The following is a 20,163-nucleotide window of genomic DNA, read 5'->3' as shown; positions in this document are numbered from 1 at the left end:
CTGGCTTTCAATAGAAGTGGGATATTTTGTGCAGCATTTTTCTTATTTCCTTTCTTTTTTTCTTCCACTTACCAATAAAAAAATGATCTCATCAACGCAACACGAATTAGAAAGGGCAATGTACACTTTTTCAGGGTCTCCAAGGCACGTGGGGTGAGGAAATTACCTTCAAACCGGAGACTAATCCGAATGCTTGCAACAGAGTAAGGCACTCAAGGTGCCAGGTGGTGTTAAACTAAACAGTAGATTATGCATGCATCCCAAGTAGAAATTGGAAATTAATCATAAAGAGCCGAAACAAATACCACAAAGCATACTATACGGCGTTCCACTGATTCCACCAGTCCACCACCCAAGGCTTTCTCTGCACATGTGTACATGTAAGTTAGTTTGTCAATTATGTATGTTTGTGAGGTGGGGATGTATACATGCAGCACGCATGTATAGATATATGCAATCATGTATGTATGCGAATGAATGATTCTTTAATTTGTCGACCATAGAAGGGTGAAAGATAAAGTTAGTCTTGAATTGCTTAAACTGAACCTCAAATTAATCAATCTTAGCAGTTTTGGACAGTCCCAGTCCCATTTCGCCGACTGAAACATTAAAGAAAATCTGAGTACTTTCTGCACCATTAATATTATTTTGATATTTCTCTAATAGAAGGCGACAAGCTGGCAAAATCGTTACCGCGTCGGCAAAATACTTAGCAGTATTTCGTCTGTCCTTACGTTCTGAGGGCGACTTTGCTTTTCATCTTTTCGGGATCGACAAAATAAGTACCAGTTGAGCACTTGGGTCTATGTGATTGACTTACCTCTCCCCCGAAATGACTGGCCTTGTGCCAAAATTTGAAACCAATATTTACCTAGTGGAGAAACTAATATTTATGGCGTTGTGTTAGGCTCACGATCATTACGTTGTGCATTTTATTCAACAGATGGAATTTTATGTTTGAAAAGATTGTTCTCATTGGACATATTTTAAGAAGACCAAATATATCACTAACCGCTATACTGGTTTACAAACATCAAACTGCAGAGCCATATTTTATTGGAGGAGCTTTGTAAAAGACATAATCGTTAGAACATAGGTTACAATGTCTTGCAGTGTTTGTCCTGAATCTCTGCACACTGGGTTTCATTGTTTAGGAGTCAATAAAAGAAGCACTAATCCAGAGAGGTAGACTGGCACAACTCTAAGAACGTTGAAACGGTTGTCTTGCAGTATTTGTTCTGGATCTCTACATTCTGACTTCAAATTACGCCATGACTTACATGGGCGATAGGTTTAATCTGTTGCCGATTTAACACCACCACCAGGCACTTCGGGTATCTTTAGCGGAATCCACTCAATTGCAATCCCTTGGGTCAGGTTTCTCGCTAGAGGATACCTTTCTCCCACACAGACTAAAGGATTTAAAAAATGATGAAAGACTATTCATATATAATATTAGATTTAATGAAGCTTCTGATTTTGCTCACGGATAAGGGTCAATCTTGGACTGATGAAGATAGGCAAAATCCTTAGAGCGTCTGGGAAAATGTTTTGCGGTATTTGTTCCTGATACAAATCCTACTGGGGTTAAGTTTGCCTTTCTTCTCCACGGGATCGATAAAATAAAATACTAGTTGATATTATCGTCTAACCTTCTCCTCTCAAAATTACTAGTCTTGTACGTAAATCGGAAATAATATATTTCATGGGAGGAAATGTTTAATCTTACAATTTTCAATTGACATGGATGTAAGGAATACTCCATGTCTTGAGAGAAAAACCAAGCCATACAAAAAATAAACTGTCAAACATTAACAGAAGGATAATATTAATAAAATTGAATAAATTTTTACTAAGAAAAGATTGACACTGACTTCGAAGTTTCGCTGACAGTCGGCTTCGTCAGTCTGACAAAACAGACTAACGGTGAAACTACGAATTCACTGTCAATATTTTCCTTGAAAATGTGTGTCCGTGTGGTGTGTGTGTGGGGGGGGGGGGTCTCTGTATGTGTGTATGTGTGTATGTTTTTGACAACCTTGGAGTCAAAGAAAGAAAGAAAGAAAGAAAGAAAGAACGAAAGAAAGAAAGAAAGAAAGAAAGAAAGAAAGAAAGAAAGAACGAAAGAAAGTTGTAACGTACCAACACCAAAAAGTAATCCAATGGATATTGAACCGACGGCTGCCGTACGGGCTTTGCCCTGCTTGAATTCATCTAAAAGTTTCACATAAAGAACGCCAAAAGAAAACACTATTCCTGTTACGATGACGTTGATGATATAAGAAATAACAAGAATAAACCATTTAAGCCATCTTGGACTTTGCGCTGTTTCACTGGAATTGGTCTGTATTTCACAGAAACTGGTCTGTATTTCACTAACAGTAATCTTTCTTTCACTCGAAGCATTTTGTCTTTCGCTGGAAATGGTCTTTATTTCGTTGAAAGTAGTCTGATTATCACTAGAGTTGGTCTGTCTTTCACTAGTATTTCCTTCGTGATGCTGGTGTTCCATTTCCTGTCTTCTGGTTGTGTATGTGTATATGTCTTAAGTATTTATATATATCTTACGTGTGTATATCTTGTATGTGTGTGTGTGTGTGTGTGTGTGTGTGGTGTGTGTGTGTGTGTGTGTGTATCTATATATAAATATATATGTATGCTTATATGTATCGTTCGACGGATAAAAGTGACGTGGTCTGTATTACGTGATGTTTTGTGAACGGTGCGGGGTATGATGTGGGGGGGGGAGTTGTGTGTATGTGTATGTATGTGTATGTATGTGTGTGAATGTGTGTGGAAGTTGTGCGTGCGTTCCAGGAGCTGCAGTTCTAAAAAATGAGAAAATCAAATACAAAATAATTTAACCAATTTAAGAATAAATTTTAACGAAGATCTTTTTGAAACTAATGGATGACCTTGTTAGATATTTAAACAATCAGCTAATTAAAGATTAAGCACAAATTATATGAAAAACACACCTGCACATTTAATCATGGACATGGCACAGACTATGAAGAGAAACAGAGTAAAACCCTCATAATAAGGGAACACGACTGTGTGCTACCTAACGTATATTTGTAATTAGAGTAAAATACACAAGTATACAATGGATAATGTATTCCATGATATACAAAAAGACGAGAATGCTTTTTAGCTTAAATCTGTTTGATCAGTACTTACTAGAGCTAGAGTCTAACAACAAGAGCCACAGAATCAAAATCAATATATATATATATATATATATATGTTCATATAATGATATCTACCAAATGTATTGGTGAGATAAAACATGTAATCTTTACCAAAATATCAAAAATTCGTCCACAAAGGTCTATAGTAAACTCCTTATGAATCGATCTCATTGGTTATATATCAAAAAATTTTAATAAGAGCTTTGACGCTAAATCCATATATATTAAAGTTTATTACCTTTGTATACATTTCTGTATAAGGTCAAATTCAACTCTTAATTCGAGTTAAATAAGTAAATTATCTTACACATCCTCAGGGTAAAAAGTAAACACCAAAAAAGATTTATAATTTCTAAGGTTGATCCATTTTCAAAATTCCTCCCGAATAATAGTCCGTCTAAGGGAGAAAACCCTAATAATATTATTAATTATAAACAATCAAGCAATACAAATTATTGAACACTGGTAATAAATTCTAAACTAATGGAGATCTATATTATCTCTAGAAACTTTAGTAAATAAATACAAATATACAATTAGATTATTAGAAATAATAAATCATACAGTTAATATATCCTGTCTTTTAAACCTAATATTATATTATAATACCCGATCATACTGAAATATATAATTTATTTAAGCCAGAAAAACGTATGCCTAAGAAAATGGCTACATCTGAAAGCATTGTATGTGAGTTTATTCATTAACTTACCCTTAGAAAATAATATAAAAAATAATCCAAGATTACACAACGAGCAATATCTATTACCTTTGTCATAAGGGAAAGATTTTCTAATAATTGACCATTCTAACGAATATTTCTTCTTTCGTTCCTTCAGTTCCCAAATAAATTTACTAAGACTAGTATTCGCCATTTTACTTCTATCTCTAAACGTATTATAATGATTCGATATTCGTTGACAAATTTGTCCCGAAGAACAACCCACGTATATGTTAACATATGTTTGGGTCGTTACCTTGCATTGATAAACTATATTCTTCAATCTAGCATTTGGGCCTTCAAACTTTAATCTTCTGGGGGTTAACCTCTGTTACTGTAATCCTAGTACGATTATTATTATTATTATTATTTATATCAGAGTTTCCATCACTATCCTCCCCAATTTTCTTTGATTTAGGTATTTTAAAATTATGAGCTGCAATTATTTGGGCTAAGTTCTTAGTGTTTGAGAAACCAAACCTAATGCTATGTGTATTAATGATTTTACCATAATGTGAATTCTTTGGGAAATATCTACTTATCACCTCTCTAAACTGTGCAATCAAATTAGATTTAACATTTCTACTAAAAGGGATTATGAACCATACATTATTATCTTTAGTGTTATCGCAGTTATTTGTATAATTCTTAAAAAAATTTAAATCACCTATGTTACGTTTATGAAAATCTCTTGGTTTATTTTCCTTATTTCCTCTAAACTTATTCTTATACTTATTATTCTTATAATTCATATCTGTCTTAATATTGTTACAATCAGGTTTGTCATAGTAAACCTTCTCTTTGTATCCTGTCCTATTTAATGCCGAATTATAGAATTGAGCTTCATTATCAAAAACCATATCATTTGCAGATAATTTAGAAAGTCTTAATGAAATATTTCTTACTAAATTATCGATAATTTTTCTAGGATGATTACTCCACTTACTGATATATTTCAGGTTAGTGGAAGGTTTATGATATGGTCTATATGTCTCATTTCTAATATCTAATGTCACATCTAAGAAATTAGCTAAAGAAATATCGTCTTCATAAATTATATTCATCCACATTCTACGAAAAAATCTAGCCAATCTACCTTTAATTTTTTGTAATTGTTGGTTGGAGCTATTCCTTATAGAAGGCAATCATCCCTATATAGACCCCCCCCCCCCCACACCTAATCATAGGAAATTGATCCTCTAATTCATAAAGAATAAAAGAACCTACCATATCAGCTTTTTGTGCGGAGTCCGAACTCCCCATGGGGACATCGAAAGCATCCGGTGTATCCTTACGTATCCATACTTTATCATTAAAACTAATTAAAGACTTCCTAGCAGCTAATATCACTTTAATTTCTTCTCTAGTAAGCCCTGCCTTATTATGAAAAAACCATAGTGCCTTATTCAATATGATCGGGTTAATGGATGTATAAAAATTAGCTATATCAAATTGAATGAATTTAGTATTTTTCTTGTCCTCAATAGAATTAAACCACCCGATGACTTGGTCTGTATTCGACCACAAATTTAACTTCAACTTATCAACTATAGTAGTTATGTACTAATTTATAATATTTCCATATTTGCCTTCAAAATCGGACGTAGGGATACTGAGTAAAAATATATAAATAATAATAATAATAATCGTACTAGGATTACAGTAAAAGAGGTTAACCCCAGAAGACTGAAGTTTGAAGGCCCAAATGCTAGATTGAAGAATATAGTTTATCAATGTAAGGTAACGGCCCAAACAGATGTTAACATATACGTGGGTTGTTCTTCGGGACAAATTTGTCAACGAATATCGAATCATTATAATACGTTTAGAGATAGAAGTAAAATGGCGAATACTAGTCTTAGTAAATTTATTTGGGAACTGAAGGAACGAAAGAAGAAATATTCGTTAGAATGGCCAATTATTAGAAAACCTTTCCCTTATGACAAAGGTAAGAGATATTGTTCGTTGTGTAATCTTGGATTATTTTTTATATTATTTTCTAAGGGTAAGTTAATAAATAAACTCACATACAATGCTTTCAGATGTAGCCATTTTCTTAGGCATACGTTTTTCTGGCTTAAATAAATTATATATTTCAGTATGATCGGGTATTATAATATAATATTAGGTTTAAAAGACAGGATATATTAACTGTATGATTTATTATTTCTAATAATCTAATTGTATATTTGTATTTATTTACTAAAGTTTCTAGAGATAATATAGATTTCCATTAGTTTAAAATTTATTACTAGTGTTCAATAATTTGTATTACTTGATTGTTTATAATTAATAATATTATTAGGGTTTTCTCCCTTAGACGGACTATTATTCAGGAGGAATTTTGAAAATGGATCAGCCTTAGAGATTATAAATCTTTTTTGGTGTTTACTTTTTACCCTGAGGATGTGTAAGGTAATTTACTTATTTAACTTGAATTAAGAGTTGAATTTGATCTTATACAGAAATGTATACATAGGTAATAAACTTTAATATATATGGATTTAGCGTCAAAGCTCTTATTTATATATATATATATATATATATATATATATATATATATATATATATATAGTCAATAAAGCATATGTCAGATATGTCAGAAGAGAAGCACACTCTAAAGAATACATCAATAATTATTACAGCAAAAAATTATATTTTGGTCATAGAGTTACCAAAGGTTTCGTATCCACAAAACTAAAGCCTTGTGGACAGCTCGTCAGAGTCTATACTACAAAGACAAATTTTTTTCTCTACGTCACGGACGTGAGGAAACGCTCAGAAATCGAAATTAAGTCTTAACATAAAAAAACGTTAATGGCAACGGGTTGTCTCCCATGAACTAGAAGTGAAAACAACCCTTATAGATCCGAAAAAGCCTAACCAGAAAGCGGGGAGATCCAAGTTTCTAGTAGGTAGCGCTTGAAGTGGACACATTTAGAGAAAAACTTCTTAACTATTTAACGCGCCAGGTTTAGTATAATCCTTAAGAATTTTGGCTATCTCCGCGGTATTTATATCATTCAACCACGGTAGAGGTTGAATATATTCTTAAGTCCAACATTTCGTCAATCGCAGCAGCTTCCAAGCTTCATTACTAATTCAGTTCTCATCTAAATTTCAAACTGTTAACAGGTTTAAAGAGGACACCTCCTCAGCTACACTTAGGCATAAATAATTTGAGATTTGGTTAGAAAATAGTTACATCAAAATATCTGAGACCTCAAGTGGTGGGCAGTAAGGCACCTATTCACCTTCAGTTAACATAAACTTTTTAATTTTAAAATAAAAGTATACTTTTCTTGGGCTTAAATGATAGAAAATGTATGAAGAATTCAGAGTCGTTAGTAAGAGAGTAAGAAAATAACGCTTAGCAATAAGAATAATAAAGAATATATTGCTAAAATGAATGCTTACGTTCAAAGGCGGCGAGCTGGCGGAAACGTTTGAATTCACAGATATATTTCTGTATCCAGATTTCCATCATTTTGTACAGAGCCTCCAAGGTAGATGAACGAATCGACAACCTCAAGTAACTTACCCTTAACAAAAATTTTAGTGGGGTTACAAACATCACCACATGCAGGTTGATACATTACAACTGTTTTTTTTTTTTCAAGTTGATGGTCAAGCCAAAATCATTACAAGCTGAGTCAAATGCAGATACAAGAGATTGCAGACCTGTTTCAGAATGACTGACAAGATCGCAATCGTCATCTTATAAAAGTTCCCTAAATAGTGAAGTAAAATCTTCGTTTTGAATTTCAGTCTGTTCAGATTAAAAACATTCTCTGTTGTCCGATATTTTATGTAAATACCCTCCTCAGAGTTTTGAAAAAGTGTGACAACACAACAGCAAAGGTTTCCTTGCTTTACTCCATTATCAACGGCAAAATATTCAGAGAGCCTAACCCCAAAATTAACTCTAGCTTTCATATCTTTCTGGGCAACTTATTTTCCTTAGAATTGGCCATAGAGCATTTCGATTAACAGTATCGAATGCTTTGCTCAAATCAACAAAGCAATGGTATAAGGCAAGATTCTTTTTAATGCACTTCTCTTGCAATTGTCTGATAGTAAAGATACAATCAGCTGTGCCCTTGGAGGAGCGAAAACCACACTGAGACTCAGACGCCATATTTGAAACGATGAAGGTATTTAAACGTTCTAATAAAATGCGGGCAAGTACCTTTCCAACCACAGACAAAAGCGAAATCCTACGAAAATTACCACACAGATCCCTTGGCCCAGATTTATACAAGGAGATTAATATGGCATCAATCCAGTCTTGAGGAACTTTCTCAGTTCTCCAACAATGACAAATTAATATTTTTAAGAGTTCAAACATTTTGTCACACACATTTCAAGACTTCTGCACAGATTCCATCAGACCCTGGAGACTTATTGTTATTCAGCTAATTCACAGTTAAATAAATGTCATTTAGAGTTGGTTCAAATGCCGTCTCTTCTATAACTGGAAGGTGTTCGATTTTTTCTATCTTCCTCATGTCAGCAGATGATGGTCTATGCAAAAGTGCGGAAAAATGTCCTACCTAGCGCTTATGAATAGAAGCAGTGTCAGTCATTTGCTGTTCTCACTGGAGCTATTGAACTAGATTTTGGGCCATATACCTCCTTAACGTAAGTAACTTTCCTTAGCGCAGTCTGCACTTTTCTTTTCAGCTTTCTATAAGTTTCGTTTGAGTTGGGGTTCAAGGACTGAGAAAGAAGTGTATTACCTAAGTTTTGTTTTTCTAAAAGTAGATCATGAATTTCTGCTGATCTATCTGAGAACCAGTCACTGGACTTACAGGATTTAAATCCCACTGACGAACTTGCAGCCTGAAATACTTTTGTTTTGAAATCTTCCCATAGATTGTTTGGCACAACATCGTGGAATCTTTGCAAGTTGCTTGATAATTTAAAGTTTGCAGCATTTAACTTTTTGTGTACCTTAGGACCGGACTGGCGATTTTTAGGCATTATCGAAAAATGTATTTTTCCACGCACTAGACGATGGTCAGTTCAGCTTTCTGCTCTTCTCATGGCCCGAACGCTAAAAACATCTTTCATATCACGTTTTCTGATCAAAATATAATCTATGAGATGCCAGTGCTTAGATCTTGGGTGCATCCAGGTGGTTTTATATCTATTTTTCTGCTTAAACAGAGTGTTGGTAACAACTCGATTATTCTCAGTACAAAAAGTCAAAAGAGCTACTCCAGTTTTTTAAACTTGCCAATCCCATGTCGGCCTAAAACAGGCCATGAAACGTAGTCATTTCCAACTCTTGCGTTGAAATATCCCAACATGACCAGCTTGTCAGAAATTGGTACTTTCCTCAACAATTGTGCTAGATCGTCACACACACACACTCACAATTACAGCGCACACACACATACACACACATACAAACGCATACCCAGTACCAACATACACGGAACACACATGCACACACGTACACATCACCTGGATAAACCCAACGTACAAGGACACCTAATAAATACAACACACACATACATGCTCACACACATGCACCCTCATGCACACACATACAGTTGCTCCCTCACACACACACGCACCACAAGGACAATTCAAACACAAACATACTTAGAGACACACACAAACTCACGTACACACACACACACCACAAGGGTATTTAAAAAAACACACTCACTCAGACAGAGAGACACACACACACTCACGTACACACACACACACCACAAGGGTATTTAAAAAAACACACTCACTCAGACAGAGAGACACACACACACTCACGTACACACACACTCACGTACACACACACTCACGTACACACACACTCCCACACTTACACAAAACACTCCCACGCACACACACAGATGCACACATACATACACACACAGATGCACACATATGTACACACCCTCACACATACATACGGTTGCTCTCTCTCTCACACACACACACACCACAAGGACGATTAAAACAACACATACATACTCAGAAAAATAGATATACGCACACTCTCACGTACACACACCTAGCATTCCCACCGACACAAAAAACACACAAACACACATACACACGCACTCACAAACGCACTCACGCACACACACGAACAAACACATATACACATACACACACATGCGCACACACAACACCCTAACAAATATTAATCACACACATACACACTCACACAAACGTGCACACACATACACACACCATGCTACCATAGATAAAACACACACATACTCATATACACATGCCACACACGCACACATACAGACATACACATATATATGAACCATCACACACATACGGTTGCTTACACACACACACACACACACACACACCACAAGGATATTTAAAACAACACACCCACTCAGACAGAGAGACACACACACACTCACGTACACACACACTCCCACACTCACACAAAACACTCCCACGCACACACACAGATGCACACATACATACACACACATACGCACACATACGTACACACCCTCACACATACATAGGTTACTCTCACACACACACACCACAAGGACGATTAAAACAACACATACATACTCAGACAAAGAGATATACGCACACTCTCACGTACACACACCTAACATCCCCACCGACACAAAAAACACAAACACACACTCATATACACATTAAACTCTGGGACCAATAAAAACGGCACACACACACACACACACACACACACACACACACACACACACGGACACAAACACACATATATATACACACACACATAGAGATGTGCACAAAACCAGTCCCAAAAACCAGTGAACCATGACAGACTAGCTCACAGACCAACCAAAAATAAAAATTAAAATAAAATTAAAAAATCCCTTTTAACTCTTCCTTCCTCCCACTCCAGCTAACCAGTCATACTGTCTCTTAAGACAGCAAAACATTCCCTCAATATACACAAGAGAAAAAAGCCAGGTCAGTTCCTCCTCAACTCTTCGCGATTATCAAAGAATATGTATATGTATTTTTCCATATATGTATTTTCATACTTACACTGTTTTAAAGAATATGTATATGTATTTTTCCATATATGTATTTTCATACTTACACTGTTTTAAACATTTTCATCTTATTATCAGAGAATGTGTGATAATCAGTATGTAACACTACGAAGTTCATACAAAGCTTTATACTTTAAATATATTCCTCTTATTATCATCAAAGAATGTATATATGCATTTTAATATTCAAACTGTTTTTTAACATTTTTTATTATTCTCAAAGACTTTTGGTAATCTTTTTCTAAAAAAGTGAAACCGGTTAAGTTAAAAAATATCTTTAAAATAAGTGCATTTTCCAACCTTCTTTCATATATATTTCCACTTTTACGGTATTCCACAACTTTACTTTATTATATATATATATATATATATATATATATATATATATATATATATATATATACTCTCTTTTCGCTTTTACTTGTTTCAGTCATTTGACTGTGGCCATGCTGGAGCACCGCCTTTAGTCGAGCAAATCGACCCCAGGTCTTATTCTTTGTAAGCCTAGTATTTATTCTATCGGTCTTTTTTTTGGGGGGGGGGGGGGAATAAATATTTGCACATGTCAAAATTCTTTATTTATTTGATTTCTAATGAACATAAATGGGATATACCAATACTATATTTGCATATACATGCATAAACTAAGAATATGCAAAAGAAACTAATAAATTATAGTAACTAATGAATTAACATACAATTATAAATATAAATATAAATAAGTATTCGTACAGAATAAATTTATGAGTCTCTATGCCACAAAACACTGTTAAAATAATTCATTTTACTAGAACTTTCTCGTTTGTTCCAATAATCTTATCAGTAGTCATTTTAAGTGTCAAAACGCTAACTTCTTCATTCAGCACTGAGACAACATAAAGTAGTGTCGTAATAATGGCGAGAAGGAAAGAACTCACAAATTCAGTGAAAAACTTAATTATTGAACAGTGGAAAGCAGGTAAAAGTTACAGGAAAACATCAGAGACCCTTTGTATTCCATTTTCTACCATATCTTCATTTATTCAAAGATATAAAAAAAATCGGGAACTGTTGAAAACAGAATATGATCCAGTGCACCACGCAAGATTTCCCCTAGATCTTTAAGAAAAATGAAGTAAAGAATCGAAAAAAATGCAATGATCACCAGAAAAGAGTTTCAAGAAGATTTGTTAGCTTCAGGGACTAGTGTTACACTACGAACAATCAGTAATGAACTTCATAGGAATGAACTGAAGTCATGCTCTCCTAGAAAAACTCCGCTGTTGACTAAAAGGCATAGAGATGCCCGTTTAAAATTTGTTTATGAACATAAAGATAAACCTGATACATTCTGGGAAAATGTTCTATGGACAGATAAGTTGAAAATTGAATTGTTTGGACGAAATTCGCGTAGCCATGTTTGGAGGAAAGATGGTACCGCCTATTCGCCGAAAAACACGATTCTTACCATAAAGTTTGGAGGTGGCAACATCATGGTGTGGGGGTGTTTCTCTGCAAATGGCACTGGCAATTTACATGTGATAGATGGTAGAATGAATGCAGAGATGTACCAAAATATTTTGAACAATAATTTATTGGACTCTGTAGAAAAACTCCAGCTTTGTGAAGGGCGGGTTTTACAACAGGATAATAACCCTAAGCACACAGCGAAGTCTACCAAAAGTGAATTGTCGATCACAATATAAAATTATTAGAATGGCCAAGCCAGTCACCTGACTTGAACCCCATTGAAAATTTGTGGCGTTATTTGAAAATGAAAACTCATTCAAGAGCCCCAATGTGCATTCCAGATTTGAAGAAAATTTGTCAAGAAGAATGGGAAAAAATTCCCAAAGAAAGATGCGAGTCATTGATTAAGAACAAGAAGAGTTTGGTTGAAGTGGAACTGAACAATGGTTATGCTACGAAGTATTAAATCAGAATTATCGGTTATTTATGTTCTGTACGAATACTTTTTTTACCCCTAAATATTTATAATTGAATATAAATTCCTTAGTTACTATAATTTATTAGTTTCTTTTGCATATTCTTAGTTTATGCATGTGTATGCAAATATAGTTTTGGTATATCCCATTTATGTTCATTAGAAATTAAATAAATATAGAATTTTGACACGTACGAATATTTATTTCCGCCCACTGTATAGTTAAATTGCATATATCTACCACGTAAATAAGCGTGAATATTTCACGGAATTGTACTTATGCGCATGCGTTAGGTGATATAAAAGAAACAGTTCAATTTAAACAAAAAATACACTTTCTACTATCCAGTCACCACTACCACCACTTCCATCACCACCAACACCAACACCATCATCATCTTTCTCTCCCCCTCTCTCTGTGCCTTTCATTAACCTCTCCATCAGAACATCAACCCTCCGTTAAAATTATTACGTTCGCCCTACCTCACGTCATGGACGCTCTCTCTCTCTCTCTCTCTCTCTCTCTCTCTCTCTCTCTCTCTCTCTCTCTCTCTCTTCTTCTTCTTCTTCTCTCTCCTTTTTCTTTCTCTCTCTTTCTGTCTCACTCTTCGTCTTATATTCTTTTCCTCTCTCCCTTTTCTTTTTGCTCTCTTTCCCTTCAACTAATCACATGAAAGTGTTACCCACGTGCTAAGTAACGCAATGACAAACAGAATTATTATAAGATGTTGATCATAGGTCCATAACACTTTGAACTTACTATAAAGCACTCTTATCATTAATATCAGTGATAGCCGGCGGATAGAAGAGTCGTTAGAGTGACACTCACCCCGGAGTGAGAGACAAGGTTCTAAAATCTGAATACAGAATTTCCTCCAAAATTTCTTCAACCTAGATAATGAGACAGTATAATGACTTCTTTATTCATGGAGTCATGAGGCCACTTCTCTTTGCTGTCAACAGCAAATCGTTTTAGAGAAATAATTCTATCAGGCACATGACCATGGATTAATATGACTATTACATGATAAAGCAAGCAGACATATATTTACTCTCATGATGTCATAAAACTATCAGAAAGTTTATCATTGTCAGTCTGCGTTTCAATACACAGATAAGATTAGTGTGTGTCTGTGTGAATGTGAGTGCGTAAGAAGTGAAAATAAACGTAACAACCGTTTCTAGATAACCTTCTGCATCCTTCTCGCCACCCTCACCACCATTCTCGCACTCGCCGTCTCCCTCGCCAGTCTTTCAGACACTTAATCTTCTAGTCACCCTCTTCGTTACCGTTCTCACTACCATTCTCGCACTTTCTATCCCCGCTTCTCGCCATCTCACTCCTCACCATTTTAGTCACCCTTCCAGCTACTTCAAGCCACCCTTCTAATCATTCTTCTAGTCACCCTTCTCGCCACCTTTCTATCCCTCCTCCTTGCCACCACTCTAATTCCCCTTATTGGTTACCCCCCTAGTCACTCTTCACACCAACTTCGGGATTTAAACTGTTTAACAACCAGCCAAAACACTTGTTAGTCTTACATTTACTGCAAAAGATAATCGGTTGCTGCTTTTCTGTCCTTCTCGCTGCAGCCATGCTGGGGCACCGCCTTGAATTTTTGAAGTCGAATGAATCGACCCCAGTACTTATTTATTTATTTATTAAGCCTGATACTTATTCTATCGGTGTCTGCCGAACCGCTAAGTTACAGGTATGTTAACACACCAACACCGGTTGTCAGGCAGTGAAGAGGGACGAACACAGACACACACACGCACACAGACACGCGCGCATAAATCCACAAAGCTTTGGTCGGCCCGAGGTGCCACGCAGAGGGACTGAACCCGGAACCATATGGTCGGGAAGTAAACTTCTTACCACTGTCAATATATCGATTGAAAAGTAGAGGTCTCTAAATGGTGGCTGTATCTGCTAGAGATGACAGCCAACTATATTTGAAATCACACGTCATCGTCTTAATAAAAGTGAAGGACAGTAGATAATGTAGTCTTGACAGTTCCTAAAACTTCGGGATGGTCACGATTGGAATGACTTTGTTCATACGTCTATTCGGTCAGAGTAACTTAGGGTTAAATGACTACAACTTGGCCTATATTTTGAACACAGGAAACTGAAAAGCATTTTTAGATAAAACAATAACTGGTTGTTTTTTCCTTCACTAATTTGCAATAACTTTTTTTAAAAGGAAAAAGAACGCCGACAGAGTAATTCGATTACGATGATGATGACGTCAATGACGACGACGACCATGATGATGATAATTTTGGCTATTGTGATGTTACGCTACATAAGAGATATTTATCACACCGCACTGAATATGTCTTGTCCCAGTGCGTGATTCATAAAAGAAAATATTTTAAAATTAAATTTAAATCTCTCTCTTTCTTTCTCTCTCTCTCTCTCACACACACACACGCACGTACACACACACACACACACACACACACACACACACACGTACACACACATATACATATGTCAATTAAAAGAAAATTCTTAAGTAATTAACTATTTCAGTTTTATAGCAAACGTAGTTAACGTAGCATGTCACTAACTTTACGTGATCGGTATGGGAAAACATAATTCTGGAAGTTAGATGAAATAGTAACTTTTACCTTATGTTTAACATATCTGCTGTTTTGTGGCGAACATTGGAGATTGAATTTCGAGATGGTGAACTCTAAGCTATTACAGGTAGAAAATTCAAACATTTGGGGAGAAGATAGAAAGAGTAAATATAATGAAAATGAAAATCAAAAACACTACGAAATGGAATGATGTCATGAAATAAAGACAATTCAAAACTCCACTTTAACTAAAGAACATCACAATTTCTAAGCGATTAATTAGTTAGAATTTAACTCTTTTAATTCGTTGAAATAAGTGCGATCATTAAACTATATATTCCTTACCACTTAAATTACAGAAAGATCGTTGCTTTCTATTGAATAAGGTTTTGGTATTACCCATTAAAAGATCCTTGCACGCAACTATTTAATGAGATGAAATCGATATTGGTACCTCATGACCCTTAGGTCTCCAGTGCATTGAACTTTTACCAAACAATTACCATTGATCCACTAAAGTCAAGAAATTTTCTCCATGTATTTTTTTTTAATACTGTTATAGACCTTTCTACGCTAGGCCATATTTTTTTTTTTTTTCGAAGTCTTTCATTATTGTAAACTGGCTTTCTGGTATTAGAATTCAAAACTCCCCTATGGCTATTTTATTTATTTCTTGCTCTTCAGGGTGAGCTAACTTAATCACACCACCTCCTTTCCATATTGTGTATTATCCCTATCTTTATTCTGCTTTGGTTATCAAAGTCCTTCCAAACTTCATTTTATAGGTCCCTATAAAATATCTGTAAAATGTTTGGGGTATTAATGACTTAGTCAGTGAGAAAAGGGCAGTAATCTTCACCTCTTTATAAACTGGAAGACTTTAACGGGGTCCACTCTATGGACCCAAGGACTAAGTGGTGGTTTTAGAGCAAGTAGTGAATTAAGTCTATTACAAAAGAACAGGAACAGCGTCTACGGCGGTCTTCAGTTTCCGTCTACCAAGTTTCATCCAAATTACTTTAACAGACTTTAGGCTAGGGTAAAAAGTACTTGCCCGTAGTGGAATTTTATTAGGGAAATTTGAACGCGAAATCACGTGAATGTGAAGCAAATTTCTTAACCACACAATCATACATAAGCCCGGACACTACTGGATTAGTGGCCTAATGGAAACGTGTTATTACGCATAATTTAACTCCTGATATAAAAATAAACATTCGTAGTTCGAATCCAGTTCAGTACCTGATGATAAGTTCAGCACCTTAAAATAAGATACCTGATGACGATTAAAAATCAAATCGGCCAAAACGTAGTGAAGATGCAAATATTACAAAAATTAAGAGGTACTTGTTCTTTGGTAAGTGGTCAGATCACAGACATCATGGGTGATGTGAATGATTGAACAACAACCAGTCAGATAGTGTTAATTATGTAGGATATTGAACAACTAATCATATAGCGGTCACTTACCTTGTTATACCTTTGGTAAGAAAAAAAAAAGGGACAACTCGTTCTTCACTTCGTAGAAATTTCCTCCTCTGTGATAAATCCTGAATATGTAATCCCGGGCATATAATAATAATAATAATGATGATGATAATAATGATGATGATGATGATAATAATTTTGGCACAACGCCAGCTATTTCAGGGGGAGGGGATAAGTCGATTACATCGACCCCAGTACTTCACTGGTACTTATTTTATCTCTCCCAAAAGGATGAAAGGCAATAATAATGAGATTGGAGAAGGAAATGAAGGGAGAAGTAGAAGACGGAGGGGGAGGAAGGAAGGAGCAGGATTGTCGTTATATAAATAAAATGTCTGTTATGGAATAGGTAGAGGTTGGATGGTGGGGTGTACTGTTAGTGTTGTGTTTTGATTGATCAATGCAATATGGGTTTGTCAGTGGGAAGACCTGAATATCGGGAAAATATTGTTTGCCGTCGTGGAAGAACCCTGGTTAATAGAATGACATTGTGTGAAAGCTTTCGGTTATATATATAAATATATAAAGGAAAAGGGGTGGGAGGTGGAAAGAGACGGAATAGAAGGAATAATGGAATGGCATGGTGGTGGGGAAAAATGGAGGAGTGTATGTTAGAGGAACATCTGATCAAATATGGTAGTAGAGGGAGAGGTTAAGAGAGAAAGAGAAGAGGATTTAGAGAGAATAGGTGAGGAGTGAAGATAAAAGATCGGTAAGATGCATAGTATATAAAGAGTAAGAGGGAGAAGAGAGGTCGAGGGTAGTAGGAGGAGATCTGAGTGTGGTAGTGGGAGAGGGAGTTGGTATCTTAGAGATCAGCTTGGAGAGGAAAGTATAATAGTAAGGTATAATAGAAGGTATGAAGAGAGACAGAGTGAGTTAATAAATGTGTGAGTGCTTGTGTGACAATGTGAGCGTGAGCGAGTGTATGTGTGTTTGTGAGAATGTGTGTGAATATATATGTGAATATGTGAGTTTGTGTGTGGGGGAAGGTGAGTGAGTTAGTGAGTATGTAAATGTGCGTGAGAATGTGTGTATGAGTGAAGAAGAAAGAAAAAGAGAAATAGTGGTTTGATGGTGCTCCTGTGAAAATATGTCTGCTTGCTCCAGCACGTAAGCCTGTAGTATAAAATTGATTATGGCAGTAACAGACTTGTCAGTTCAATTCTGCAACCTTAAGGCTCTATCCCTAGGACTAGTTGATGTTGATAGTAAAAAAAACAGTGACATGGGGAACTAAAGGTGCTTGAAATAAAATAGCTTATCTCATGCGATGAGAGGAGAGCGTGAAATGAAAGCATCTCTCTTGGCACAACCAGTGTTAGTGGTGGCTTTGATTACATGGCACAAAAGTGTTTTGATACTTAAATTTGCACCGTTACAAAGTTTTGATGCATCCAAATGGGTTCTCCTACTTTCAGTTGCAGATTATAAGGGAGGACACCAGTGAGCTGAACAATTTTGAAAACTTTTGTTGGCAAGTTGGCAGCATTATCAACATCATATACTCTGTGAACTAACTTGTATCATTTGAATTAGACTGATTTGAATTAGACCTGTTAAATGACGGTGGTGTTAATATTCTGCACAATGTCATATTCTAGAGCTGGGGTGGCACGTTCAGAAATCCACTCATAGTTTCTATAATTCTGTGAGGGTCTAGGATAAATTTTCATTAGTATTTCTATCATACTTTTTATAATTTGACATTTCCACTCTCAGTGCCGGCTGCTAGCCGGCCATTGCCCCCGAATGATGTTAAAACATTTGCAAACTGGGTCGCTGAGATATCCCTGTTAAGCTACAACACTCATGTTGGTAGAAAGATGAAGTTTTTCTTCTCGTCTCCAAACGTAAGGTTTGGAGAGAGAGCAGATGTACCTTTGGGATGACTGGCAGAGTTTACCTGAAATCACCAGAGAGGACTATAACTCCACCTCTGCGTATGTTGCAAGGTGCAATTGAGAGCCTCAAAAGCAAGTCAGCGATACATTGCTCATTTATCTCATAATTTCAACTTCATCTTTACTAATATTGTACTTCTTGATAGTCTCTCGAATCTGAGAAAGACAATTCCGCAATTTCTCGCTGAACAACCTGCACAGAAGATCTGTTTATAGTGATCGAATGTTTAAGCTATACATGAGTTCATTCTTTCCATCAAATCAACATTGCCTGTTCAGACGCATGATGTGCCACACATCAGATGTTGAAGTGATCGCAATTTTTATACGCACAACTTTTATAATGTACAAGGTTAAGTGAAGGCTTCAAATCAGAATGAACATTTTTACCACATATGAGCAAAGTTGCAGTAATTTCAGAGGACGTCTGAATAGCAGCCTGTGTGAACTAATTTTTGCCAAAATTAGGCTGATCAAAAGTTTCTTTGGCTACACAACTAATAGCATCAAAGAAAACTGTTCCTCGTGTGTCAGATATCGTATTTTCTTGAGTTTTGTTTAAGCTTTGTTTTATCTGGAACCATGAGATTATTTTAGTGGACATACTGTTCCGGGTACTGAATGTCATTGCTAGTTTCATAAAGAATCTTGTCATTAAAAGTTGAAGCTACACTTCGTACTCGATTGACAATCCACTATGTTCAAAATTTTTGCCAACCATGAACAGTACAGTATTATCAATGCGTATTAATAATTGGCTAATCTGGCAGAGGTAAACTCTTGATGTGGTATTTTTCTATTCTTGTTGTGTTTGACTAAGTATATCTTCTGCCATACTGTCCTAGCGATTATGCTAAAGTCGCTGAGATTGGAAACATCAAGCAACTGTTTTGGGATCTTCGGATGATACTATGAATACTGTGCAAAAGTTGTGTGAAATTTAACTTGATTACCTAAATTCTTCATTTAAAATCACATCACCCAAAACATTAGTTCTTGATAGAAAATAATTTATTCTTTCATAGTAGTACATTTAAAACAGTTCTATATTTTAGAGATGGCTACATTTAACTTTGTATATATTGATACCAAAGCATGTTTTATTAATGTGATCTACTAGCATCTGCAACAACAACAGGAAACAAAATATCTGTACTATGATAAAGACATCTGCATGTTAATTAGTTATGAGTGTGCAACTTTTACTACAAAAAAGTAATTACTAAAGTCTATAATATCTAGAAAACATTTATAAATTTCAATTTTGATTTTTCAGCAAAATATTTCTTTCGTTATTGAAGATTTCAACTATGTACAT

At 35.5% G+C, this 20,163-nt stretch overlaps 1 protein-coding gene across 1 annotated transcript in view; it reads right to left on the bottom strand.

Annotated features, from left to right (window-relative positions):
• Window positions 1-17,156, bottom strand: part of LOC106876834 (monocarboxylate transporter 9) — a 36,098-nt gene extending 18,942 nt beyond the window's left edge. The window contains exons 1-2 of the mRNA XM_014925548.3: window positions 16,924-17,156; window positions 2,143-2,828 (exon numbers count right to left, since the gene is read on the bottom strand). Of these exons, the coding sequence (XP_014781034.1) occupies window positions 2,143-2,512 (370 nt within the window). The 5' untranslated portion in view covers window positions 2,513-2,828; window positions 16,924-17,156. The remainder of the gene's footprint in view (window positions 1-2,142; window positions 2,829-16,923) is intronic.
• Window positions 17,157-20,163: the final 3,007 nt, after the last annotated feature.

Source organism: Octopus bimaculoides, chromosome 4, assembly GCF_046866305.1.
Source record: "Octopus bimaculoides isolate indiv1 chromosome 4, ASM4686630v1, whole genome shotgun sequence".
NCBI classification, from domain to species: domain Eukaryota; kingdom Metazoa; phylum Mollusca; class Cephalopoda; order Octopoda; family Octopodidae; genus Octopus; species Octopus bimaculoides.
This window is presented reverse-complemented; position numbering and strand designations above follow the sequence as displayed.